The following is a 27929-nucleotide window of genomic DNA, read 5'->3' as shown; positions in this document are numbered from 1 at the left end:
ACAACTTAAAAGGGGTTGTAGGGAGGTAGGGGGACAGTCCCTTCTCCCTAGTATCAAGTGATATAATGAGAGCAAATGGCCTCAAATTACACCAGGGGAGGTTTAGGTTGGACATTAGAAAATTAATTCTTTACTAAAGTGTTGATCAGGCATTGGAATAGGTTGTTTGGGTAGAAGGTGGAGTCACTGTGCCTGGAGGTGTTCAAAAGACATGTAGACATTGAGACATGGTTTAGTGATCATGGTGTAGTTAGGTCAATGGCTGGACTCAATGATCTTAGAGGGGTTTTTTCCAGCTGTAATGATTCTGTGATTCTAAGGAGAGAAGCTTGGGCATTCATGTGGGGAGAAATCCTCAGTGTATGCCAGCCAAGCCCTCAATATGTATGCATGCAGATAGACTATCAGTCTAGATATGCCTAAGGAGGTTTACCAGAACCTATCATGGTTAAAGTACATGCTCCTGAAATAAGGTATCTCATGGTCATCTTCAATCTCCCAACTAATGGCAATGTTTCTTCTTTATCTCCCCTCTTGACTTGTGCCACACTGTATCACACTGCATCAAAAAAACCCCCAATAATCTAATTTTGAGTAACAGTTTTGCCTTATATTCTGATGTTACTGCTTCTGTTGGGAACTAAATACTCATTGGAGCAATTGTACTGAAGTTAGTATAGCACTTACAATCTGCACACACGGCCCTAGGGTCAGGAAACTTATTTTATGTTGGGTTCTATCAATATGTCTGTTCATTTACTGCTTCATCGGAGGCATTTTGTTTTAAACGGCCACAGGAAAAAAAACGTATTATTGGACTGATTTAGGAACAGAAGGGAAGCAAATGTAGTGGTAGGCGTTTGACAGGAATCCTGCATGCAAGGAGGTGATTTTTTTCCTGTTACTTGAGCCGTTTCCACTTGATAGCCTGTGCTACGTCACTGTTGTCGCCTCTGCGCTCGGTCTGTTTGCACAGGTTGAGCTCCGCACCACCCGGCCCCGGTGTGTGGTCTCAGGCCGTGCTGCAGGGTGAGCGAGTACGGGGAAGGAGCCAGGGTGGGAGAAGATTGATTTCACTAGGCCCCAGGCTGGCTCCAGGTGGGCGAGCCAGCATGCGTGGCAATGGAGAGAAGACTCTGGGTGTGTGTGGGTTACTGGCGACACCCTGACCAAGTCCTTCGTCCCGCAGAAGGAAGACAATCTGCATGTTTTCAGAGAAGAGGCGCTCCCGAGACTTAACCGAGCAAAAACTTTGCGGCCATTACCAGTACAAAGAGGTGGAACATACTGCCTTCGGGGAATGCCATGTCCCCAGCTAGAGCCTCCTCTCGGGACTCAGCTGCCGCTATGGCCAGCGACCCAGCCCGCTCTCCCCAGGCGCTCCCCTGGGGCAGGCCTGCCCGGAAGAGCGGGACGGACCGCTGGTCTTCCGCCACTGCAGGCTGCCTCCCGGACAGCCCATCCCGACCAGGAGAAGAACCAAGAAAGCTACGAGAGATTCCAGTACTCCCATTCCACCATCCTCCACTCCTGCAATCCGCCGATATCCCGGGGAACTGGGACGGGGACGGGGACGGGGCCAGGTCCCTCCCCCTGCCCCTCCCCGCTGCCCTTCCCCGTGCTTTCATAAGGCCGCGGAGTTTCCGCGTCCTGTGACTATAGTCAGGTGGTTAGGTGGTTCATACTTCTTCTTCTACCGCGCTTCATCTTCGCTCGCCTCCCCGCCCGCCTGGGCCAGCCCAGCGGGGAGCCTGCGAGGGAAAGTTGGGAGCTGGGAAAGTTAAGAGGCGGGAGAGGCTCCGGCAGTCCGATCTCTCCGCGGCGTCCCGCCGGGTCCCGCAGCGCTGCGCTCCGCTCCGCGGGAAGGCCGAGGATGGCCGGCGGGGAAGGAGCGGGCTCCGGCGTGCCGGAGTGCCGGGAGCATCTTTTCAAGGTGCTGGTGATCGGAGAGCTAGGCGTGGGTAAAACCAGCATTATCAAGCGGTACGTGCACCAGCTCTTTTCCCAGCACTACCGGGCCACCATCGGGGTGGATTTTGCGCTCAAAGTTATAAACTGGGACAACAAGACCCTAGTGCGGCTGCAGCTCTGGGATATAGCAGGTAAGGGCCGAGAGCGGGTGTCGAGGGGGAAAGATGCCAGTGAACTGCGGTTTGGGGTTCTGGGGCCCGGCCTCTGCGGAGGAAAGTGTATTTTGACTGAGTCTGTCACCCTTCTTTCCCCTGTTACCCGCAACCCCTCTTGGCTGTGTTTGAGGCGTAAGTAGAGTGGGGGAGGTCTCGATGTAGAGTCGGGCTGTGTGCTCCTGTTAGCTGATGTTTTGGGGCTCTCAGCTTGGACCGGGGTTTTACAGCAGTCCTTAAAAAACTACTTTATTCTTTTTTGCTGGCTCAAGGGCTCCCAGAGGGTTCCAACTCTTACTGCTCCTCCCAGTGCTTGTGGCCTGCGTAACTACTACTGCTTAATTTATAGATCGTGGCTCTGTAAGACTTCTAGAGGAAATAATACCTTTTCTGAACAGGTTATGTTTAATAAGCACACTTTAAAGGTCAGTCAAATAGCTAATTTTGTTCTCAAAGCAAGTATGCTTAAACTTTGCATGTTTTTAAGTCACCTACTTAATTTAAAAGTAACTCTCGCCATTGCAATGTGAACTGAAAGAGTGGCTTGTGTTATATTTAGTTCTACATTCGAATCATGGGTCTGTGTGTCAGGAAGGTACTCTGAGCACACGGAAGCAGTAAAGCTCTGTTCACCTGTTCAAACTGTACCTTATTGTTTTCCTGGGAATAAATCAAACTGTTTCTTTAACATTTCTGTTTTAAAGACTCTGAGTATATGTCATGGTTGACTTAGCTTATGCTGTAGTGTGAAATGCCACAGGTAAAAATTGTTTTGCTATGGTCTTGTAATAAATCTGTCCCTGCAAGCTGGTAATGCATTTCTAGTTTTGTGTGCAGCCTAGATGTTAACCTGCAGTTCTCTTCATCGCTTTCCATCACATTCGGAATATTTCCTTGGATATGAAACAGTAACATTTATTGCAAATGCTGCTGTTTAAACCAGAAGATACTAGGGTAACAACTGGTAGTTACTGTTTCCGTGAACTCTGAGCTTTATCAAGTAGAAGTTTCAGAAAAGAGGAAGCATAACATGTGGCTGCTGTGACCCTGTGACAGACCATCTGTACATCAGCTTCTGGTCTTTCTGTTCTAAAGGTTCTCTTGGAATGCTCCAAATACAATTCCTCAAACTTGAAAGCGTGGGTTTTAATGCTGTATGCAGAAACACACCATAGGTCTTTCTGCTGTTAGCCTGTGAGGCAACGTTTTCTAATCACTGTTTTGGAAAGTAAGTGAAACTTTGGTGAGCTCTCTCTTCTGATGTGTTCCTTTTATGGATCAGTTTTAACTTTCTGTAAATCGATTGGCAGTATTGCTACCAGCCACCACAGTGCTCTGGATATATTTTAGCAACCCTGAGATACCAAAAATTGAAGAGTAGAGACTATCAGGTTCCTGGGGTTTGTCAGGCTGCCAGACTTGTCTTTCACTTTTTCACAGCCCTTGATTTCTGAGAATGGGGTAGACTGTGCTTTGTCAAAGCCACCTGTTTCAACATTCTAGACAGAGTCTTAGTTGTAACTTGTAGCAAAGAAGTTATGAAATGTCCTATCAATACACCTGTGCATTAATTTCAAGATCTAGACAGTGGTATTATTTGCTTTTGATTATTATTGTCCTTGGACAATAATCCGGTGTTCAGTATCTTGGACACTGCTATGTGAAGACTGAGTTAAGAGTTGCTGGTAAATCCCTGGAGGCTTGTACTCATATTGCTGGTAGACTGAAGAATTAATTTTTTTCTGTCATTGAAATATTTTTTCTATTTCACAATGTGGTTTACTTTTTTATCAAATTCCCAACTAGTCTTTCTGTTGCAAAAATGAAAAAGGAGAATGCAATTTGCACTTCTAATTCTTATGTTGTATTTGGTAGTTCAGGCTATTCCATTTCCAAAGGGCTGGGGATCCTTACCCCATAAAACAAGCAAACAAAAACCCAAGCACACAACACCCCCCCTCACACGCACACCCCCCAAAAAATCAAACAACAACCACCAAAACCCAAACAAATTGAAACCTGAAACCCCTCAAAAACAAGACCAAGAAGAGAAGTAATCCTAGTGATTTTTCGCTCAGCTGTGCTTAGCCAGTGTGAGAGTAATAGTTTATGGAACTTGACATCTCAGTTAAGCAATAATCATTAAAAGGGATTTTAGCATCTATGAAAGCTGTTTCACGGTCTTAAAACTGCCAAAGTTCTTGGTCTGCAGCTGTCTTATATCTATAGTAGTGTGTACTTCTAAATACCTGAGGATGTTAACAGATTTCTGTAGAAATTACTAGTTGGAGAACCATGTTGAAGATGGCTTCTGTATAGTCAGAGAGCATATTCCCTGCAATGCTTTATTGAAGTGTGCAACAAAGTATCTGAGCATGTGATAGTCATTCCCTTTTAACTCATCAGCTCAACTGTCTTTTGGCTTTCAACATCTCATGCAGATAATTTTGTCTGCTGGTGTGTGCAAACAGCTTTAGATCTCTTGAAGAGATCTGTATCTTATGGCAAGCAGTGTTACATGTGACTTCCCTGCAAGCAATATGGTGCTGGCATTCTGAATTGATTTTGATGCATTTAAAAAGGCTTCTGAATTAAAGTCTAACCCTTGAGCGTAGAAAGACATGTTATTTTTCGCTAGATCAAAGCTTGTACTTAACAGATCTTCATAAAAAAGCTTTCTTCAAAGAGCTGGATGCTGCAATCTAAGGTTCTGTGCTTAAATCAATGATAAGAACTAACCATGTAGCTCAGCCATGAGCTGAAGATTGTAATTCAGATACTGTGCTTCTGCTGTGATTGTAGCTGAAATAATGAATGCTGTGCCATGTATCGCAATGCAGCAGGTTCCTGAGTGACTTCCATTTCTCATGTTAGCTGAAATTTTTTTTAGCGATTAGATAATTTTATGAAATGGATCATGACAATGTTACACTGCTCATGCTCTTTTTTCCTGGTGAAAATAGCCTCCTCATAAAGCACAAAATAACACACATTTCTGCAGCAGAATAAAAGCGGGGGAGGTACGAAAATAGTGAAGGGCAAAGAAGGATACTGTTGTGCCTAGACTTGTCTGTTCCAGAAATACATAGACATTTTTGATTTTAGACACATAACCTCTTGTATAATAGAGCTGAAAAAGTTTGGGAGTAAGACTGATCAATTGCAGTCAAATTTTTGTGGTTGCAGCATATGAATTATTCTGAAAGAAGCTGAACAGATTACATGGATGCCCATACAGGATCAAAATTTAAAACTTGATCTGCCCTTAGGCGTTACTCTTGAGGTGTTATTTTGTGGACTTATGGTACATATCTCTCTCTGGAAAAATTCTGAAAGTGTTGGAACCAGGTTGACACCTTTGATCAAAGGACATAAATAATTGGGTGAAATAAATACAGGATAGGAATGAGCCACTGAGGTAAAGAGATACAAAGCAATGGAGTCCTAGTGGCAGGGAAGTGCTTTTAAATCTTTTTCAAGGCTAGAGAGTCCCACTTGACAAGCACTCAGTAAATATACTGCAATGACCACAATGTAGTGTAGGAGATGAAAATGGCATGTTGATGAAACTTAGTCAGATATCATGGACAGAATAGGTATTTTACCTATCAGTATTTTACATACCATAACTTTTGTTCTGACCTAGTAAGACCAGCAACTGAGTAGTGTTAGCTGCTGCTTTATGATCACACTATCATTGGTACTCACATCAGCTTGTACAGATGTGCAACTCACTGGAGGGCAGGGTTGGTAAAAGTCAGATGACCTCTTGAGCTGGGCTTCTTCTGAGGAGTGTCACTAATGACAAATGGTAGACAAATTTGTTTTTAAAGCTTTGAGCAATTCTGAACTTTGGTGTAATAGCACCCTTTTTCAAAGACTTTATTAGCATTTCTTCTCAAAGTTTATTAAAGCTGAAGTAATGATTTAACTGAAAGTGTGCCTATGAAATTGGCCAGGGAAAAGAGAAATTATTGTACTTCATTGTTCTACATATGCTCTACATAAGCTTCAGGATTTGAATGAAAAGACCCATAGCATGTAGAACTGCTATTAAGCTTGCATCTGTCTCCTTGAAAAGACCTGAACTTTAATTTAGTAAAAGTATCTTCTAATCCCCAAGAGGATGGAGAAATTAGAGGCAGTAGTTTGCTGAAACACTAAATTGAGGAAGAGCTGGAATAATCCATCTTTTCTATAAATACAAATGGATCATAGATATGCAACTTGTTGTTAAACATTTATGAAGTTAGCTTGCTCTGTCTATAGGAAGCAATAGGAAATGGGAAGTGAGTGCAGAAAACCATGGATGTGGGAGAAAAAGGAGGGTATTGTAAAACCTAACAGTAGGGAAGGAAAACTGAAGTGAGTACTTGTGAGGTAAGATAGTGAAGACACAATGCAGGCTTTCTTGCTTAGATAAGCAATAGAATAATGTCTATCTCCTCTGGAAAGGCAGAGTGCCTGGTAGCTTGATGGCATGCAACTTCTGTGTAGCATGGCTGTCTACTGTTGTGTATTTTGGTGGCTGAGTTTCAAAGGCATTCAGGCTGTTCTAGTTTCTGAAATAGTATATTTCCATGTGGGAAATCATCAGTTTCAACCAGCTGCATATTTCAGGTTTTCTCAGTCTGCATTTGTGATGCTGACATAGTAGACAACTGCCAAGTTGCTTCTATAATTGAGTTATTGACTTGTTCCTTGCATTATGGACTGAAAAAAAAAGTGGGCCTTAACACCAATCCCAGTGCATCCCTGAAAGTCTATAGGGTGCAACAAGAAAAACCCCTTCATTTCTTATACAAATAAAATTCTGTGCCATGGAAGTATTTACTTCAATTACTTTGCACAGGAGTCTCTCCTAAGGGAGAGCTTGGAGGTAGTAGTCTCTAAAGTTAGTTAAGGTATTCTTGTAACAACTTGGATTTACCCACAATGCATTTTGAAAACCAATATAGGGATTAAAATGACAATTCCTGCAAAGAAACCATGGGAAAAAAATTTCTTATCTGTGTGCCTAGTACAAGTGAGCATAAGGTGGAAGCAGGATAATCCAGGCATAATCTGTTGCAAACTGGTTTTGGTTTGGTTCCCCCCGCCTTGTTGTTATACAGATAACTCTTGAGTGAAAAATGCACATATAAATAAAAGAGTTAGAAGTGGATACAGGGCTTGGAGCTCAGAGTTTTTTCAGAAAACAGTAAGTTATCTGTGACTGTTTCCTGATTTCATGGTGATGGAGTCTCCAGCATGTGGAGATGGGAGCATGTCTTTCTCACAACTTGAGGCAGGTCACTCCAGTCTCTGTTGGAGAATCTTTTATGTGATTAAGTCTCCAGGCAGATGAAAGACTGTGACTGATTGGTGAATGCTTCTTGCTCACACACATTTAAGCATACATTTCATGCAAGAAGAGTTACTTAAGGTGATGTTGGCTGGAAAAATGTGAGACAAGTAGATATATTTTGAGGAGGGGAAAGTAGAAGGCTTGCTTGTGTTGGAAAGTTTTGAATAGTGACTTAGCAGCAGTAGAGACAAGAAATGGAACTGAAGGTGTACTGTGTGTTTCCTTCTAGAAACCACCCCTCCGTGGGAAATCATGTGTGGGTGTCATTTCATGTGACTTCTTGAACAGCTGAGTTAGAGTTATGAGCTTTCAGCTGAGACTGCTTGGCTGTGCATGTAGCTCTACAGCTAAGTATCCAAATAAGTGCTGAACATGTTAAACTTGTTTGAAGGCAAGAGACATTAGAAAGAAACATCTCTGAACACAGGTTCTGGATGTCAACATGCTTGGGGTTTTTATTGTTTTGGGGTTTCTAAAAATTCTGTCTTCTGTTTGGGTTTTTTTTGGTGTTTTGTTTTGGGTTTTTTTTGTGAAATATTATGAAATAAGGTATGGTTATTGGTCTTGCTGATGCAGCAATTTCTTTATCTTACCAGTGGGGTACTCAGTCATACATATTAATGAACATTCTTGCGCTTAGTATTATAGTGTATAGGAACATGAAATACTCTATATATTGTGTTGAACTAAACTTGCTTAGCCTGGAGAAGAGGAGGCACAGGGAAGACCTTATTGCCATCTACAACTACCTGAAGGGAGGTTGTAGCCAGGTGGGGGTTGGTCTCTTCTCCCAGGCAACCGGCATGAGAAAAAGAGGACATGGTCTCAAGCTGTGCCAGGGGAGGTTTAGGCTGGATACTAGGAAGCAGTTGTTCGTGGAAAGAGTGATTGGCCATTGGAATGGGCTGCCCAGGGAGGTGGTGGAATCACCATCACTGGAGGTGTTTAGGAAGAGACTGGATAGAATAGAACAGAATAGAATAGACCAGGTTGGAAGAGACCTTCAAGATCATCGCGTCCAACCTATCATCCAACACCACCCAACCAACTAAACCATGCAACCAAGCACCCCATCAAGTCTCCTCCTGAACACCTCCAGTGATGGCAACTGTACCACCTCCCCGGGCAGTCCATTCCAATGGGCAATCACTTTCTCTGGGTAAAACTTCCTCCTGACCTCCAGCCTGAACCTCCCCTGGTGCAGCCTGAGACTGTGTCCTCTTGTTCTGGTGCTGGCTGCCTGGGAGAAGAGACCAACCTCTGCCTGTCTACAACCCCCCTTCAGGTAGTTGTAGAGAGTGATAAGGTCGCCCCTGAGTCTCCTCTTCTCCAGGCTAAGCAGCCCCAGCTCCCTCAGCCTCTCCTCATAGGGCTTGTGTTCCAAACCCCTCACCAACTTTGTTGCCCTTCTCTGGACTCGTTCCAGCAAGTCAACATCCTTCCTAAACTGAGGGACCCAGAACTGGACACAGTACTCGAGGTGTGGCCTAACCAGTGCAGTGTACAGGGGCAGAATGGCCTCCCTTGCTCCTGCAGGCCACACTGTTCTTGATGCAGGCCAGGATGCCATTGGCCCTCTTGGCTGCCTGGGCACACTGCAGGCTCATGTTCCGCCTACCATCGACCAGCACCCCCAGGTCCCTCTCTGCCTTGCCGCTCTCCAGCCACTCTGACCCCAGCCTGTAGCACTGCATGGGGTTGTTGTGGCCAATGTGCAGAACCCGGCACTTGGATGTGTTAAATCTCATGCCGTTGGACTCTGCCCATCTGTGCAGCCTGTCAAGGTCCCTCTGCAGAGCCTCTCTGCCCTCCAGCAGATCAACTCCTGCCCCCAGCTTGGTGTCATCCGCAAATTTACTGATGATGGACTCAATGCCCTCATCCAGATCATCAATAAAGATGTTAAAGAGCACAGGGCCCAGCACTGATCCTTGGGGCACACCACTAGTGACTGGCTGCCAGCTGGATGTGGCACCATTCACCACTCTCTGGGCTCGGCCATCCAGCCAGTTCCTAACCCATCGCAGTGTGCTCCCCTCCAAGCCATGGGCTGACAGCTTGGCCAGCAGTTTGCTATGGGGGACAGTGTCAAAGGCCTTGCTGAGGTCCAGGTAGACTACATCCACAGGCCTCCCCACATCCACCAGGCGGGTCACCTGATCGTAGAAGGAGATCAGGTTGGTCAGGCAGGACCTGCCCTTCCTAAATCCATGCTGGCTGGGCCTGATCCCTTGGGCATGCTGTAAGCGCTGTGTGATTGCACTCAGGATGACCTGTTCCATGATCTTGCCTGGCACTGAGGTCAGGCTGACAGGCCTATAATTCCCTGGCTCATCCAACCAGCCCTTCTTGTGGATGGGCACCATGTTGGGCAGCTTCCAATCTTCTGGGGCCTCTCCAGTGAGCCAGGACTGCTGAAAAATGATGAAGAGTGGTGGATGGGATGCTTGGTGCCATGGTTTAGCTGATTAGATAGTGTTGGGTTATAGGTTGGACTCAATGCTCTCAAAGGTCTTTTCCAACCTGGTTTATTCTATTCTTGAAGCCTGTATGATTATGGAATTCCTTAAGTACAAGGTAAATGTTACTGTCTTGAAGTTGGTGTCATAAAGGAGTTTATTATGGCAGTTTTGATTATGCAGGAGAGTACTGTTTCGTTAATTTTCATTTCAATGGTAGAATATTGACAGATGGGTTTTGAAGTGTTTTGGAAATAAGCTTAGAGTTAGTTCATAGGCTTTTCTAGGTGTCATGCAAGAAAGGAGATTAAAGATGTGATCTTAGAAGACCACCCTATCTAGCAGAGACTTGAAAGTAAGTTTGCTGTATTTGACCTTGCAGGTACTTTTAATTTCTGTTAAGAATGGAAATGTACATAGTGTACCAGTGCTTGAGGTTCACATCACTACAGAATAAATGAGCTTCTGCCTTATTTTCAGATAGATCATATGCAGTTGCTGCTCAGAAGTTTATGCTTTCTACAAGGTTGCAATAAATAATGCTTCCCTAGCACTCCAATACAGAGAATAAAGAATGGATGTATATCATTCATCAAATGTGCAAGGGGGAAGCTGCCTTAAAGGGAAATAATACCTAAGTTTGTGTGCAATAGACCAGACAGGAGGAAAAAATGGTATATATTACACAACATATACACAACTAATTTCTGCATTAGATTTTTAAACAAACTAGAAATCTTTGCAGAAGTTTTCTTGAGAAAAATGTTGGCTAAACTCACCCTCCATGTAATTCTGACTCAAGTAGTCAGAAATTAATCTGGTTTGACAAGTCAAACTCTTTTGATGTAGGGAGCTTTTATGAATTTAAATTGACATTCCTCAATTCTTCTTGCATCAGTGTTGCAGCTTCACAGTCGTGGTGTTGTCTATTTACATCTCTACCTCTTATCAGTTTGTCTTTCCTCATATGCAGACTAGGACAGGGTGCAAGTGAAGTGAATGTACACAAGTACAATCTGAGGAGGCAACTACTGTAAAGGGGATTTTCTTAGCTGATTATTTTCTTTCCTGCATTTCTGAAGACAGGTAATCTTAGCTGCTTGGTTCAAAAAAAGGCTCCAGCATGCTGTATAAAATAAGACTCTTCCCTTCAGTAGTGGGCAGGCCTGCTGGGATTCAATCTCACAGCTGATGGAAATACTTTTCCTTGAACTCCAGTGGTAACAGTTGCCCTCCTTTTGCAGTCTTTTTTAAACTGGCCCTTTCAAATACTTGCTTGAACTTCTGAAGTGTGCTGTGTATGCCATGTCAGAAGGAAGTGATTTGCAATAAGGGATTTATTTTCTTTATATTTTTGTATGAAAGCATAAGAAACAACTCTTTTGAAGTTCTTGTGAATGTTAAAGCTAACATGCAGGCAGTGACTGCAAAGCACAGTTTGCATCTTGAGCTGCCTGAGATAGAACATTAGATGTTCAAAGTTATCTTCTGGCTAATGAGACAAAGGCAGATGGAGTGATGAGATTATGCTTGGAAAAGTGATGGCATTTTAGGGGTTTATAGAGCTTGTTTAGAATAAATATTTTAACCCCGTCTAGAGAAGGTGTAGCAAGCTTTTAGTAGTACTGGCTTCTAGATTAGCAGCAAATGAAAACCAGTATTCCTTTTTGTATGCTTTTTAGCAGCTTTTCAAATAATAGATTAAAAGGCAGTCTCTGAGTGTTGCTGCAAACATCTTATGGGAACTTGGTTTTTCAAATGCTCCCAGGCTAGGGTACAGGGTGGAGGGTAGTGGCAGCTATTTGGTACAAAATTCCAATCACACACTATGTGCCATGACACATTGACTATATTAGAGATTAACATTTTTTCAGTCTCGTGATAAATTTGTTTCTGAGACAAACTGACTTTAGAACTGTTCTCCTGTGTGCCCTGTGAAATGCTGTAGTGCCATGCAGCATCAAAGGTAAGTACACAGTACAGCTCTGGCTGAATGACGGCTCACCAAAGGAGATGGATTACAGGGTGTCAGGCATGAAATAGCTTAAGTCTGGCAGATTGGTTGATTGGTTAAGTGTAGTTAAAACAAGGTAGGAAGTACCAAGTCATGCCATTGCTGGCACTAATTAGACTAGTGTCAACTTTTTCTGAATACTAATGCAAGGAGAATTTTTCATACATGCTGCATTTGTCAACTAGTTGAAACATTTAGCTTGGTTGGACTCAGTTTTCCTGAGGATGGAAACACAGTGCTTACTCAAGGACTTCCTCTCTTGTTAATTTACTGTTTAGCAAAGATGAAAGCAAAGCAGGTGAAACTTCTTTATACAAACATAATTGTAATAGTTGGTTGTAATAGTTGAGACAAATTAATCATTTATTTGTTAGATTATATAGAAGAATAAGAAGGTTAAAAGTTGTCAGTTGATAGGTGAATATATAATGGAACAATGTTGAAGACCACAATGTTCTGTTTTACAAGGTATGGTGGGTAAATAGCATAGCAACAAGAACTGGTCTCGGGGTAGGGGGGGTGGGGGAGAATTTGTGCATGTGCACAACTAAAGGTCAAAGAAAAAGACAAATGAGGAAGACTTAGGAACCTTCATCGGAGGGACCTCTGACCCAAATGACGACCCCTGCCCTAACCTGCATGCATTCACACTGGTGGAAGGACCGGAGAAGAAGGCAGAGCTAGAAACATCTCGTAGCATGACGTTGCATGACCTAAAGACTATATAAGGACAAGACCAAGCTAGTAGAGTTGTGAGCCGTTGGTAGAGCAGGAGACTCCCCAGCCACCCAGCGCTGCTTTTGCTTATTTACCCTCAATAAAAGTTTGGCCATAATTTTGTCATCAATTTATTGCATTACTGTCCTACTTTACATCCCATATACATGTGATGCTGGACATTCGTTATTGGAACGGGTTGCCCAGGGAGGTGGTTGAGTCATCGTCCCTGGAGGTGTTCAAGAGGGGATTGGACGTGGCACTTGGTGCTATGGTCTAGTCATGGGGTCTGTGTTGATAGGTTGGACTTGATGATTCTTGAGGTCCTTTCCAACCTAAGTTATACTGTGATACTGTGATACAAAGCCTCTTGAACCATAAGTGCAGAGTGCTGCCTCTAAACTTCTTAATGACAAGAAAATAAGCTGTTAACATTAGTTTGGACAATCATAAATTATTAGGTCTAGGTTACAGGCAGCAGTGAAAAGCTTATCAGTCATGCTGTAAAATTCCCTGTGAGAACTCTACAATTTTTTTTGAGGAAGGAATCTGTCTTTGAGAAATAGATGGGAAAAGCACACTCTTCTCTTAGGATGATAGATGGGGTTAGCCTTCCTGATGGAAATAAGATGCCATAAGGTCTGAGTGTTTACACTCCATTACTTTTGTTGTTTCACTGGTAGTGAAAAGGACTGTCCTGCTTTGGAATAGAGCATAATGATCACAAACAATGAATGGAAAGACAAGTCGCTGATTTGGAAAATGGCAGGTAGCTAACAAACTATCAGCTTAGAAACAGTCTGCATTGTGCAATGATACTTTACAGTGAACTACTTCCATGGAAATGGAAGTACCGGAATGTGTCCAGAGAAGGACCACAAGGATAATTCAAAGGCTGGAGCACTTCTCCTGTGAGGACAGACTGAGAGAGTTGGGGCTATTCAGCCTGGAGACTGTGGCCTTCCAGTATCTTAAGCAGGGCCAACAAGAAAGCTGGGGAGGGACTTCTTAGGGTGTCAGGTACTGATAGGACTAGGGGGAATGGAACAAAAGTTGAAATGGGTAGATTCAGATTGGATGTTAGGAAGAAATTCTTCACCATGTGGGTGGTGAGACACTGGAACAGGATGCCCAGGGAGGTGGTAGAAGCCCCATCCCTGGAGGTTAAAGCCAGTCTGGATGTGGCTGTGAGCAACCTGATCTAGTGTGAGGTGTCCCTGCCCATGGCAGGGGGTTTGGAACTAGATGAATCTTGAGGGCCCTTCCAACCCTAACAATTCTATGGTTTTTATGATTTCAGAATTAAGCAGTTGACTTCTAAGAATGTGTTTTCACACTTTGTTTGTATTATGACCTAAATCAAAATACTGCTGTACCTGAACTGGTACTCCTCAGTGACTTTTCTGTGATTACAGAGCCTGTCATACATACTGTGTCTATAGTATATTGTGAATGGCAGGTCTCTGGTGCTGTCTCATTCAACAGAACTGCTTCAGCTGCACTCTGAAACTTCCTAATGTAGACATAACCAGAGGACTAGAGTTTATGTCATGATAAAAAGGGAGTTGGTTCTACAGGGATTAACTGGCTGGTTACATTTTCCCTTGAAGACCCTTCTTCTGAAGGTTGCTGCTGGGAGGAGATCCATCTAGTAGTCACTAAGCTTTTTCATACCAGCCTTTGTAAGAAAGGACACTAGCAGTTCACTGAGTTGTCTGAGGTTCCTTTTGCCTACTAGAAACTAAGAGCTGCAGCCAGTGAAACTACTTCCGGTTCTGTCTAATACAGGAAGATAAAATGTTCTTGTAGTTCTTACTTTTTAACCTCATGGTGTTTGTCACCAGAACCACAAATACCAAATATTACTCCCATAATGCTGGAAATTTAAAGTCAGTAGATGTGTGGTTTTTAACTCTTACAGGTTTCTAGTACCTGCTGGAGCTGCTGGTATAGTTCAACTTCTCTGGTTTAAACAAATGGCAGCTTTGCACTAATAGCTGGAATGGGTAAGAGTGAGAAGTAGAGAGCCATCTAGAACAGATAATCTCAGAGCCTGTCTGCTCTCAAATCTATGGCTGCTACTCATGTGAAAAAGCAGGTAGACACATTTGAGCATGTCCTGTAATATTGATAGTGCTTTGGTTAGCCTACTTCTTGCTGAATAAAAGATTCAAACTAATTGGGTAAGACAGTTCTGGGACAAGCTGCCCTGGTCTGGGGAGACATGGGAATGCAATCATCAGTGGTAGCTTGACAGTAACATTGATATATCTGGTTGAAATAGAGTCTTGGTCACTTCACACCTGACCCTGCTACTATTGTAATATGCATTAGATGCCTGGAGAACTGTGAGATGCATTCTTGGGGATGTTCTAGGTATTTGCTGTATTGTGCCAAACATCCAAAATGTAGTCTGTTCTTGCCTGTGGATCCTAAAGGACAAAGGTGAGTTTTGAAAGCAGCAGCGGTTCTAACATAGTGAGAGGAATGGGGTTCATACACAACCGTGTTGGATGGTGTGCTACCCTAAATCTTCCATACTGAATGAGATGAACTTTACTGAGAGTTGAAATTGTAAACTAGGAACTGCCACTCCTTGACATTAGCGTGTAAAAACCTGACTGTAGAAATCCAGGAAGTTGGAGAAAAATCTGTTGTAAAGCAGTGCAACTGGAGCCCTCAGAAGAGTTATTAGGTTAGGCCTTAGCAGAAACAAGAATGGAAAAAAAGGGAGTTCCCCTGCTGTTGAATTTTTTTTTTTTTTTCCCTGTTTTTTGTTCTTTTATTCAACCTAGAACCTGTCTGAAACAGCTAACTTGCAGAGTTTGGCTTTGAAGCCAAAATAGTAGCACTGTGCTTGCATTGCGTGGCTAATAAGGTTAGAGTAGTTGATAGCAAGGTCCTAAGTCATGGTATTGACAATCAAATTTGAGTTGGTCTGACTGTCACTAATGATCCTTCTTGAATTTTGGCACATAGTCATGGCAAATAGTTTATCTGAGAACCCTTCTTACAGTGGAATGAAAACATTAAGTATTCCTAAATGGAAACTGATTTATTGCAAATATTCATTGTAGCTTAATAAATGTCCTGTGATGCCTTGAGTTTCCTGCAGTTTATAGTCCCTGTTGATGGAAAAGCGGAATGACTGAAACACTAGCAGCATGCTATTCCTGTGCATTTTTAACTCAATTTGATTCACTAGGTCTCTTGATCGTTTTCCACATTATAGTAATACTGACAGATAGTTGGGATTTTTTTAACTTGGCTTTATCAATAAAACTTTTCCTGTGTGGTATATTTCTTCTTCTCATTGAACTTAAGCTGCCTTTTAAAGTAACTGAATTCTGAGTTTCAACATTCTGAAGGACAATGGTGAAAAATGTTTGACTTCATTCTGAATAAACTGGGAGCTTCTTGCTTTTTATCATACTCTGGATGACTCTGCGTTATTTGGTCTAGGAGAAGGCTGCAAAACTTCATTGCAATGGTCCTCCAGTTTGCAGCAAAAAGCTTTAGAATAAAACTTCACCTAGCTGTGCATTGATTTTTATTTTTTTTTGGGTGACTGCAGTCTAGATTGTGTAATCTATAGTTTAAGATTTGTTTGATTTGGAACTGCCAAACTTGTTAAAGTTGTTGAGATTTTGCCATCCATTAAGCTGATCATCCTGTCAAAGATGACTTGAACTAACATGAATTTAATGAAAGAAACTATTTTTTCCCACCATTCTTGCTTTTATAACCTTTGGTAATCTACCTACTCTATATTAATGACACAATTTTTGCAGGATGTCAGAACTGCTAGGCTCATTAGAAAGGGTTTTGAAGAACTTTGTCTTGTTGATATGAGTCCCCTTGAGGAGATATTAAGGGTTTAAATGTGACCGACAAAACCAGTTTGAGTTATGTGGTTTCAGATAGGACCAAGTTTAGATTACAGGCTAAGGGAACTCCTCTTATGCTCTTGATATTTACAGATGTAAACCAAAGGTGTAGCTGGAGAAGTGTCTCCCAGATAGGCCATTTTACTTTCTCTGAGTAGGTTCTCATTAGTTCACATAAACCATATATTAAGACTTTTAAGTATGGTAAGTAGTCTGGGAGAAGGAATCCTGACAAACTGTCATGCATAGCCAGCAGTCATTTTCACATTTAACTTGCTTTTCCTAGCTTCAGTTCCCATCATGTAGGAGTTAAGAGCAGAAATTATGATAGGAGTGTAGAGTATTTCCTGCAAACCTGAAGCCAGGGCTTCCACAGTGCTGTCATACTATTATCATAAAACAGGACTCTGATTCTTTACACATGGAAAGATTACTGTAGGAGCTCTTTAAAATATACTTCGTAGCAAGGTTTACTGGTCGATGGTAGGCTGAACATGAGCCTGCAGTGTGCCCAGGCAGCCAAGAGGGCCAATGGCATCCTGGCCTGCATCAGGAACAGTGTGGCCAGCAGGAGCAGGGAGGTCATTCTGCCCCTGTACACTGCACTGCACTGCACCTCGAGTACTGTGTCCAGTTCTGGGCCCCTCAGTTTAGGAAGGACTTGCTGGAATGTATCCAGAGAAGGGCAACAAAGTTGGTGAGGGGTTTGGAACACAAGCCCTATGAGGAGAGACTGAGGGAGCTGGGGTTGCTTAGCCTGGAGAAGAGGAGACTCAGGGGTGAACTTTTTGCTGTCTACAACTACCTGAAGGGAGGTTGTAGACAGGTGGATGTTGGTCTCTTCTCCCAGGCAGCCAGTACCAGAACAAGAGGACACAGTCTCAGGCTGCGCCAGGGGAGGTTTAGGCTGGATGTTAGGAAGAAGTTCTATACAGAGAGAGTGATTGCCCATTGGAATGGGCTGCCTGGGGAGGTGGTGGAGTCACCATCATTAGAGGTGTTCAGGAGGAGTCTTGGTGGGGTGCTTGGTGCCATGGTTTAGTTGTTTAGGTGGGTTAGATTGGTTGATGGGTTGGACATGATGATCTTGAAGGTCTCTTCCAACATGGTCTGGTCTATTCTATTTTATTCTATTCTATCTTGGTTTACAGTGAAGTAAAGAGCAGAGATAACATTGCTCATGTCAGATTTATTTTAATGTAGCTTTTATCTTACAAATTACTCCTGTTCCATTGTACAAACTGGGAAGCAAAATTAGTTTTAAACTAAATTTATTTCCTGTGATGCTGCTGTAGGGAACTGTATCAGTTCCTGATTATGCAAATATTTCACTTAAATGCTGTTGCAATTACTGGAAAATATGGTGACAATATGTGCTGAGTCATTTAGATGTGAAAACTCAGTGGTTAGAGAACGAAGAACTTTGCATTGCATACTTCCCTGCTCCCAAGCAAAACCTCTGATCCCCATAACTACCCTGTAGCTTAGGTCCACATTTTCACGTAAAGTATAAAAAGTATATCTTTCTGGCACCATCATGTTTATGTCAAGGCACTTATCAGAATGATTAATCCTGTGATGTTCTTTTCATACTGTTGTAGTAAGCAAGTAGTTATTTTCCTGTCGTCTTTGCATGGCTATGCACACTGGAGATCTTAAATGTAGTTTCATCAGATCACTTCTAGGTTTGGGTTTTTTTTTTCCTCCTCTGAGGTGTGATCCACTCTGCACTGCTTAACACTGTTCTTGCATGTGGTGAAATGACTACAGCAAAAATTCTGCTGGATGCAGGAAAGGGAATGACGAATCCTTGACTGAAGTGACCATGGCAAAATTTGCATAATTTAATTTTCATAACAAAAAGGGAGTATGATAGTCAGACTCCAGACTTTGAAGCAGTAGTCTTTTCTACAGGTTGGTTTTTTTCCATATTGAAGGGTTTTGGCAAGTAGAAGAGCACTTGCAAAAGCTTTGCCTGAAAGTCCTATTGAATCTTTCAAAAGGCTGTCTAGAATGTTCTGCATCCCATACAAGAAGCCTAGCACGTGCATTGTCAGTAATAACAGGATTATAAAGAAGGACTACTCAGTTTATACTGATTTCTCTTCCCATCCTATACCATATGCATTTTACAACAACAGAGCTCTTGCCTATTAGGTGTTACTGCTTCTTTCTTCTTGCCATAGAATAAAAAGAATATACACATCCTCATTAGGGCTCAACAGTAGAGCAGTCATAAGTGAGTATGTAGGTCAGTTTTATTGTTAGTGGATGTGAATTCTAGAGGTGAAAGCTGTTCTGTGGAGTAAACTGCTTTGGAATTCAAACTGTTACAGAAAAGGACAGAACTCCTAGTGGAGTGTATTTGAGCTATTGAAAGGCATCAATCCCTAATACTACAGTCGTGTTGAGTTTGGTTTTAGGTGTTAGTTGTTTCAAATCCTGCTAATGTAAAGCTTAAATCTAATAAGATAGAAGCATTTTTTTGCAGACTGGCATCAGTCGTCTTCACAGTGGTGCCCAGTGACAGGACGAGAAGTAACAGGCACAAACTAGAACATAGGCAGTTCCATTTAAACATGAGGAGGAACTTCATTACTTTATGGTGGAGGTTGCCCAGAGAGATTTTGGAGTCTTCAGAGATACAGTCGTCAAAACCTACCTGGATGTCATCCTGTGCAACCTGCTGTAGGTAAACCTGCCCTGGCAGGGTAGTTGGACTAGATGATCTCCATAGATCCTTTCCAATTCCTATCATTCTGTGATATGCACATGAGTTGTTTTTCCAAATCTAAAACTCAAAAGTACAAAAATGTTTACTTCTATCAATAAAACCAGCTGTGAGTAATACTTTAATCATTGTTCTGGGCAGCTGAAGGCCATGCTTTCTAAGTGACAGGGCAGGAGGTTTCTTAATGAAAGAATGATTTTTGTATAGCTGTGCTTGTACTATTTGTAGGGATTACTTCACAATGAACACTACTCACAAAAAAGTTAATAAATACAACTTCAGAGAGGTAGCTAAGATTGCAAACTGCTTTTAGCACTTAATTTGTTATGTCTGATATACATAATGGCTATTACAATGAGCTTAACCTAGAAGAGGTAATGTTATATGAAATAGATAACTAGGTTTGAATGCCAAACTCACAAGTACTAACCTGGTACAGAAGTTCATTTATACTGATTACAGTTCATGTTTGTTTTTAAATATACTTCTCACTGTTCTCTGTTTCAGGACAGGAGCGCTTTGGAAATATGACCAGAGTATACTACAAAGAGGCAGTTGGTGCCTTTGTGGTCTTTGATGTCACAAGAGGCTCCACTTTTGAGGCTGTTTCAAAGTGGAAGCATGATTTGGACAGTAAAGTATTACTTCCCAATGGCAATCCCATCCCTGCTGTTCTTCTTGCAAACAAGTGTGACCAAAAGAAGGATAGTAGCCATAACCCCTCTCAAATGGACCAGTTCTGCAGAGAAGGTGGCTTTGTTGGATGGTTTGAAACATCTGCCAGGGTGAGCATAAATAAGAAAAGTGAGCTCTTTTAAGTATTGGCATAATAATGGATGAATATAGTTGTGTGAGGGATAAAATTATCAAGTGCAGGAAATGACAAGTTCTCTCGTGAGGAGGACTTGTGGCACAGTTGGTTTAAATCAGAACTGCATTTTAAACTCAAGAGAACCTTAAAACTAGTTGTAAACCTTGATTAACTGAATTGGATAACATTTAGGGTTTTTTCTTGCATGCATCAGGATCAAAGTAAGTCTTTAGATGTGAATACTACTGTATATTGATCAAACTATCCAAAAGATACATGTAGTCTGTAGGTACAAGTGTTTAAATTGCAGCTTCTGTCTTTGCTGTTGCATGTAGAAGGTGGTAAGACTCTAGAAGTAAACAAGCTATTTGTTCACTTGTTGCTACCAATATGTCACTAAAGCACTATTCTATTTGTTTGGGCTGAACTGGTCAAGAACTTGTGATGTATATTAACAAGCTAAGACAGAATGCTGCTTTACTCAGATAACTTGAGTGACTTCATGTATTGCACAGTTTATAGACTGTCAAGACAGAGATAAGCTTGTGGTAGCTTAGTTGGAAGTAAAATTGAGCTGTTCCTTAAAATTCAATTGATCCTTATAACAAAAGGTTCCTTCAGATAAAGACAGTGTTGATGACACATCAAATTAGTCATCTGGCTGGCAACTCCTTTATATGGTAAGCTAAACCTCAGGGTCCCTCTTGGCCTTTGGCTTACCAGCTTCTTTTAGCTGATGAACTGGCACAATGTGATGCTTAAACAACTCTAAAGGGAAAAAATAAAAACAACTGTAAGAGGAATATAAAAAATGAAGTAACAAACCTTGTCCTAATCAATTTAAAATAAGGAAGAAATGTAAATTCTGGCAGGAATTTGTTAAATCATCTAATAATTTGTTTGCATTTGAACGAATAATTCCCTAACTCACCTATCTGTTACTAAAAACTCACATTTTAAGGTTCTCAAAAAGAATACCAAGATTCTGCTTTGGGTTATGTCTTCCTTCCAGCTTCACCTGCCCATAACACTGCTATCTATAAACTTCAACATGGGTTACAAATAAATGCAAGTAACATTGGAACAAAACCTAATATGGAAGTGTAGTGACAACTTGTGTTTTAGCTGGACTTTAAGACACAACAATGTGAAAGAAGGTTCTTGGTGAAGGGAGAAGCCTGGATACTATTGGTCCTAGTACAGTTATGAATTGGCTAGTCTGGGACTCTGAAGAGTTGTAGTTAAAATACTTAGCAAAAATTCAGGATAGCTTTCTTGTTTAAGTATATCAAATAGCTTTAAGTTCTGCCCACTCTAAATATCTTGTTAATTTTTGCCTTTCTGGTGGAACTGATATTTTAATCTTCAGTCTAGTTACCAGTAAGATCAGTCCTGATCCCTGTAGATTAAAGAGAATATTGAAGGCAGAAGAACTGCAGAGAGTATAAATATTGATAAAAATATCTTACAAACTTCCTTAGACTAAAATTAGAAGAATCTTCCTTGCCTTGGGGCAGGAAAAAGTGTCTATCTGCCAACTACCAAAAGTAGTTGGTGGCTGGCATCCACAAGTTTGTGAAGTGTGATAGTGATGAGTCAAATGTTCTCATAATCTAACTGTACTTGTGTAGAGTTTAGATATACAAATACAGAGACAGAAGAGTGTACTGGTGTGGTATTTCCTCTGGAAACAAGGATGAGCAATTCCAGTTGTGGCAGCCCTGTGGTGAGCTAGTGGGTGGTGCAGCCAAGTCAGAGCTGTGACCAGAGGCCCCTTGACATAGACTAGATTGACCCCTCAGTAAGTGAGATACCTAGAGATGTATTTCAGCAGAGTATCCTGCATACACACCATCTTTAGAAGAATATGTGAAACCTCTTAAGTACTTTTCAAAGAATACACAAGAAAATGTAGAATTCCAGTTGAGGCACTCTGTTTTAACAGGACTTTTGAGGCTGATAGAAAAGGTCCTTTTACATAAATAAGTGCATCTGAACTGTAGCAGAAGTGGGAAAAGGCCCCAAAAAGTAGAACTCTGCAATGAACAGACTGTTACCTTTCCTGATGCAAAAATGCACTCTGGCATTTTTGAGTCTTCCAAATGCAGGTGACATTTATCCTCTGCCTACTAGAGTAGAGTATCCTGTTTGAAATACATGTGATTAACTGTCTCAAACTGTATGGTAAAGTTTCTCAAAAAGCAAATGTATGTGGAATGACCTGATGCATCTAAGATATTTGTGTCACGTTGATGAGACTGTAGATGAATTTTTGTTTGTCTACCTTCTAATAGGAATGTGTGACTATTTAAAAAAAATAAATCACTGACTTACTTTCTTTCAATATTTTTTAGGACAACATCAACATAGACGAAGCTGCTCGATTCTTGGTGGAAAACATACTTGCCAACTACAAAACTTTTCCAAATGAAGAGAATGATGTGGGAAAACCAAAATTAGATCTTGATCCATTGAAAGCAGAGAGTAAATCACAGTGCTGCTAATGCTATCACTGTTGAGTAAATGTAATGGGATGAGTGGCAAGACTGTTCCTTAAACTGCTGCTAATGGTGCTGCATTGTGACAATCCATATGGGGTGTCTGTGGTATTGTCTGAATAGGTGATTCTTGTGGGTGTTTACATATTCTTGTTTAGCATGAAACTGAGCATCTTATGAGTTATCACTACTACTGTGAGTAGCTACAAAGTCTGATTAGTGTTTTCTTACTTGAGAACACAAGGTAGCGTTTACACTCCTGAAATGGAACAAAGACAGTGTCTAGTTTGCTTTTAGGACACGTGCTACATTCCAAATATGACTTGCTCATCATGGTTTTAGCTGAACTTGCACCTTTAAACTCTTTCTTTGTCACCTGTATTGTCCCATTTTAGTCTGCTCACTTACACATTTTCCTGTATTTATTATCCCCCACCACGAGGATCTGTCTTGTTGCTAAGACATTGCATAAATCCTGAAAGGTCCAATGACGGATGGGAGACATCTCTCTTAGTGTGTTTGTTAGGACTGAGTTAAGCAGATGGTTTTTACCACTGAGGAAGAGCAAGATAGATAAATGGTTGTACTTAATAGAGGAATGACAGGGTTATAGAGATACTAATAAAAATGCATCTCCAACATTCATGTTTAAGGCAGAATATTTTTGGTTAATACTGTACATATGAAACACACTAATGGATGCAGTTGTACTGATGGTACCTAGCTATGGTAACCTCACTCACACATTCAATAACTTTTTCATGCACTAACACTGAAAACTTTACCAAGAGTACAAAAAGTAGATATCTTGCTGTCTTGTGATAATGAACTTGCTTTTTCCTTCTGTTGTAAGATCCCTCTGAATCCTATGAAGGAGAGAGGTCTTGAAGGAAATAGCTTAAGTGGTTCTTGCTAGCCTATCAATCCCCACCACCAGCACCTCCCCCTCCCCCCAGTCTCTATCTTTTTTTCAGTTTTAGAACAGTGCTGTACTCTTCTGACTATTAGTAACTGGTGAACTTGCTTACCAGTTTGTAACTCTGTATACTGAGATGCTTATGTTTCCTTGTTATAACTCACATGTATTTTTGGCAGCAAACGATGATCAAAAGGATTAGAGAGCTTTCATGGTTCTTGAATACATTCTGAATCCTGGCTCTGCTTGATTGAAAGACTTGGAAGCTCATCATTATTTTAAGGGTTTCTTCTCTCCTGGTACCTCATTGCTACTGACTTCAGAAGTCATGTCTTGCTTGATCTGATGGTATGAAGTATGTGCTGGACTGGATAAACTTTAATCTGTATTGAGGTTTCCTAGACTGTCTTTCGGTTTTGTTTTTGTTTTCTAAAGAGTAACATACTTTTAAAGAGACAAATAAATATATTTCGGCATCTTTTGTATGTTGTTGGTGTATGCTTTAGAGAAAATTAATCTTTAAATCACATGCTCCACCCTATTCACAAATGCGTTCCATGGACATTTGAGAACAGTTTTGACTTCTGGAAGCTGCTATGTTAAAAGCTTGTCATAAGCTAAGATTGGGTTTAACTATCTTAGAAGCATAATACAATTCAGATGAAAGGGTTCTTAGGAAGTCTTCTAAACCAACATCCTTCTCTATGCAAGGTCATACCAGGATGTTTAGGCTTTTGATCTTGGGAAAGTTGTTTCAATGCCCTGTCCTAATTAACCCAAGGACTTTGATCTGGAATGACACATGGACTTCAGACAGACCCAATTTTACTTCAAACTACTAAGTGAAAAAAAAGTGTCACATATTTGTTTTAAATGTACAGGATATATAGTAGAGCTAATTCATCTTGATCAGATAAGCAGAGGCCCTGTCCTATTCTGTCTCTGTGTGGTGGGTTGGGAGAGAAGGCCTACTGTTGCCCACTGCAGGATTCGAACCCATGATCTCAACACTCACAGTCTCATGCCCTATCTGAAATAAGTCAGTCTTAAATGAGAAAGTACCTCACTTCCTAATCACTATATTTAAAATGCAGTGTTGAGGTTAGAAATTTGAGTAAGTATCTGAATTGGTGCTCAGTAAATATCTTCCCTGGCATGTTTCCATTAATAAATGCCTTCTAGGAGTTTCCCTATGTTCTACAGAGCCAATACTGTCTGGCTTCAAGCCAGAGCCACTGCTGGTCAAGGCTGTGCCCATCAGCAATGTGATAACATGCTGGGCCCATCAGCCTTTAGGAAGCAGACACACATGCAGAAGACATAACACAGCAACTCTCTCCTACAAATTCCAGACCCTGGATGAAGAAAAAGATGACTGGAGGAGGGAAGACGCTCCACTAGTTAATGAAGACTGGGTTAGGGATCAGCTATACAAATTGAGTATTCACAAGTCCATGGGCCCTGATGAGATGTGCCCAAGAGTGTTGAGAGAACTGGATGATGTGGAGCTAGCACTCTCAGTCATTTTTGCAAAATCCTGCTAGACAGGAGAGGTGCTTGAGGACTGGAGAAAAGCCAGTGTCACTCCAGTCTTCAAAAAGGGGCAAGAAAGAGGCTCCAGGAAACTACAGTCCAGTGAGCCTCACCTCCATCCCTGGAAAAATGAAGTGGCTCATTCTGGAGGTCATCTCTAGACATTTGGATGAGAAGATGATGATCCGGAGTAGTCAGCAGGGGTTTACCAAGGGGAAATCCTGCTTGACTAATCTGATAGCCTTCTGTGATGTCATAACTGAATGGGTAGATGCAGGGAGACCAGTGGATATAGTCTACCTTGGCCTTAGGCTTTTGACACTGTCTCCCATAACATCCTTGTGAGTAAGCCCAGGAAGTGTGGACAGAAGAACAGACAGTGAGATGGATTAGCTACTGGCTACACAATAGCATGCAAAGTGTGGTGGTCAATGGTGCCAAGTCCTGCTGGAGGGCTGCAACTAGTGGAGTCCCCCAGGCATCAGAGCGGGCTCCGGTCCTGTTCAACATCTTCATCAGTGACATTGATGAGGGGACAGAGTGTCTGCTCAGCAAGTTTGCTGATGATACCAAGCTGGGAGGTGTGGCTGATACACCTGAAGGCTGTGTGGCCATGCAGCAAGTCTTGGACAGCCTGGAGAGTTGAGCAAAGAGGAACCTAATGAGGTTCAACAAGGATTTAGTGCAGAGTCCTGCGTCTGGGAAGGAATAATAAACTGCACCAGTACAAGTTAGGAGGTGATCTGCTAGAAAGCAGCCCCATGGAGAAGGACCTGGGAGTCTTGGTGGACAAGTTATGTGCCCTTGTGGTCAAGAAGGCCAATGGAATCCTGGGGTGCATTCAGAGGAGTGTGTCCAGCAGATTGAGGGAGGTTCTCTTCCCCCTCTACTCTGCCCTGGTGAGACCACACCTGGAATATTGCATCTAGTTTTGGGATCCTCAGTTCAAGAGGGACAGGGATCTACACAAGAGAGTCCAATGGAGGGCTACCAGGATGGTTGATGAACTGGAACATGTGCCCTATGAGGAGAGGCTGAGAGCAGCCCTGGGGCTTTTAGGTCTGGAGAGGAGAAGACTGAGAGGGGATTTAATAAATGTTTATAAATATCTGAAGGCTGGGTGTCAAGAGGCTCTTCTCAGTTGCACCCTGTGATAGGATGAGGGGTAGTGGATATACACTACCACACAGGAGGTTCCACCTCAACATGAGGAGGAACTTCTTCACTGTGAGGGTCACAGAGCACTGAAACAGGCTGCCCAGAGAGTTTGTGGAGTCTACTTCTCTGGAGACTTTCAAGACCCATCTGGATGTGTTCCTGTGCAACCTGTGCTAGATTCTATGGTCCTGCTCTGGCAGGGGGGTTGGACTCGATGATCTTTGGAGGTCACTTCCAACTGCTAACATCCTGTGATCCTGTGATTCAGCTGGAGAGAGGAATGAGAATTCATGAGAGAAACGTCTATGCAGATACCAAGAGCTCGAACAGGGGTTTTTCATGGTTATATCCAGTTTTATGAAGACTTCACAGTGTCATTGGAAAACATGTTCATGTGTTTGACCATCCTCACTGTAATCATAATAAAAAGAAATATTTCATTTTTTAGAATTCCTGTATTGAAATTTTCCTTGTCTCTAATCCTATCACTAGGCACCTCTGAGAAGAATACAAGTGTTCTTAGTCTCTCCATCAAATATTTCTACACAGTCCTATTATTATCACACTCCTAGACCTTCTCTTAAAGCAAAAACCCCTCTGTCATGTTCTGGAATCTTTCTGCCCTCTGTAAAATGAGAGTTAAGTTTGAGCTCCATGACCCCTGAGAGGGGCTTTGGCAGTCTCCCTGTTCACAATGTTTCTGCTTTCTCCAGCTGGCATCTGTAGCTATAAAACTGGTGCAGAATACTGAGGACTTCTTTTCCTTTGACTTGTTTGTGCTGTAGCAGTTGATAATGTGGTTTTGAGTGGTGTCTGAGAAAAAGGTAATCAGCATGCCTCCCATCCATTGCCAGTCAGTGCCTAACATTCACCATTCTTATTTTACTGTCTCATACTTTTATTTCACATGTTCCAACTGGAAGGTTGCCTCTACCCTAACAACTTTTCCCTTGGGGAGTATCTGTCAGACATACTTCATGGCTTGAGACAGTAGAACAGTGAATCAGCTGATTTGACCTTACAGATTCTTTGCCAGTTAGAAAAATAGCTTTTTTAAAATTCAGATTAGCTTCTCTTTCCAAACAAGCTGCCCTTGTCATTGTTAGGTTGTGGAATTCTAAATTAAGTTCTTGGATAAATAAAGAGATGTAACTGGATGGATGCAAAACAGGAGATCCTTTTTTCTCTCTTTTTAAAATGTTTCCCTTTTTACCCTCTTTTTGAAAAAAAAAAAAAATTATTTCCTTTTTTCCTTCCTTTTTTTTCCCTTTCTTTTTTTCCTTCCTTTCTTTTTTTTCCTTCCCTTCCCCCTTCCCCCCCCCCCCCTTTCTTTTCCCGTTCTTCTTTTCTTTTTTCTCCCTTCCTTGCTTTCTTTTCCCCCCTTCTTCTTCACAAAGCACCTGGATACAGGCTTTTAATGCCATCACTCTTTGCAAACAAACTTATTGCAGAATTTTATGGTAAAGGGTGCATCTTCGGATTTCCTTCACCACCCAAAAAATGTTTGCAGCCAGATGTACTCAAATTTCAGTTACCTCTCTATTGTCTTTCATATAATTGGAGTGCAAGGATTATATTCACTGGGGTCATAGCAGTGTTTGGGCTGGAAAATACCTTTAAGATCATAGAGTTCAATTGTTAATCTAGCACTACTTAGTCCACCACTAAACCACGTCTATGCATCTTTTAAATATCTCTGGGGATGAAGACTCTACCACTTCCCTGGGCAGCCTAC

The 27929-nt window shown here is 41.8% G+C and overlaps 1 protein-coding gene across 1 annotated transcript; it reads left to right on the top strand.

The window, feature by feature from the left end:
- Nucleotides 1-1624: 1624 nt before the first annotated feature.
- On the top strand, nt 1625-23984 carry RAB32 (RAB32, member RAS oncogene family). Its single transcript, XM_068152409.1, has 3 exons — nt 1625-2102; nt 19786-20063; nt 22444-23984. The coding sequence occupies exons 1-3, from the start codon at nt 1874-1876 to the stop codon at nt 22591-22593; spliced, it is 657 nt and encodes a 218-aa protein (XP_068008510.1). The 5' UTR covers nt 1625-1873; the 3' UTR covers nt 22594-23984.
- Nucleotides 23985-27929: the final 3945 nt, after the last annotated feature.

The sequence above is a fragment of the Melanerpes formicivorus genome, unplaced genomic scaffold, assembly GCF_026170545.1.
Source record: "Melanerpes formicivorus ecotype bairdi unplaced genomic scaffold, bMelFor1.0.p_v2 SCAF_2, whole genome shotgun sequence".
NCBI lineage: Eukaryota > Metazoa > Chordata > Aves > Piciformes > Picidae > Melanerpes > Melanerpes formicivorus.
The sequence above is the reverse complement of the archived record's forward strand: the minus strand, read 5'-3'. Positions and strand labels throughout refer to the sequence as shown.

What these genes read in the sequence shown, in the direction of transcription:
- RAB32 (XM_068152409.1), top strand. Translation starts at nt 1,874, where the DNA reads ATGGCCGGCGGGGAAGGAGCGGGCTCCGGCGTGCCGGAGTGCCGGGAG. An exon ending in GCAGCTCTGGGATATAGCAG is followed by an intron (nt 2,103 to 19,785) that starts GTAAGGGCCGAG and finishes TCTCTGTTTCAG; the next exon opens with GACAGGAGCGCTTTGGAAAT. An exon ending in GGTTTGAAACATCTGCCAGG is followed by an intron (nt 20,064 to 22,443) that starts GTGAGCATAAAT and finishes AATATTTTTTAG; the next exon opens with GACAACATCAACATAGACGA.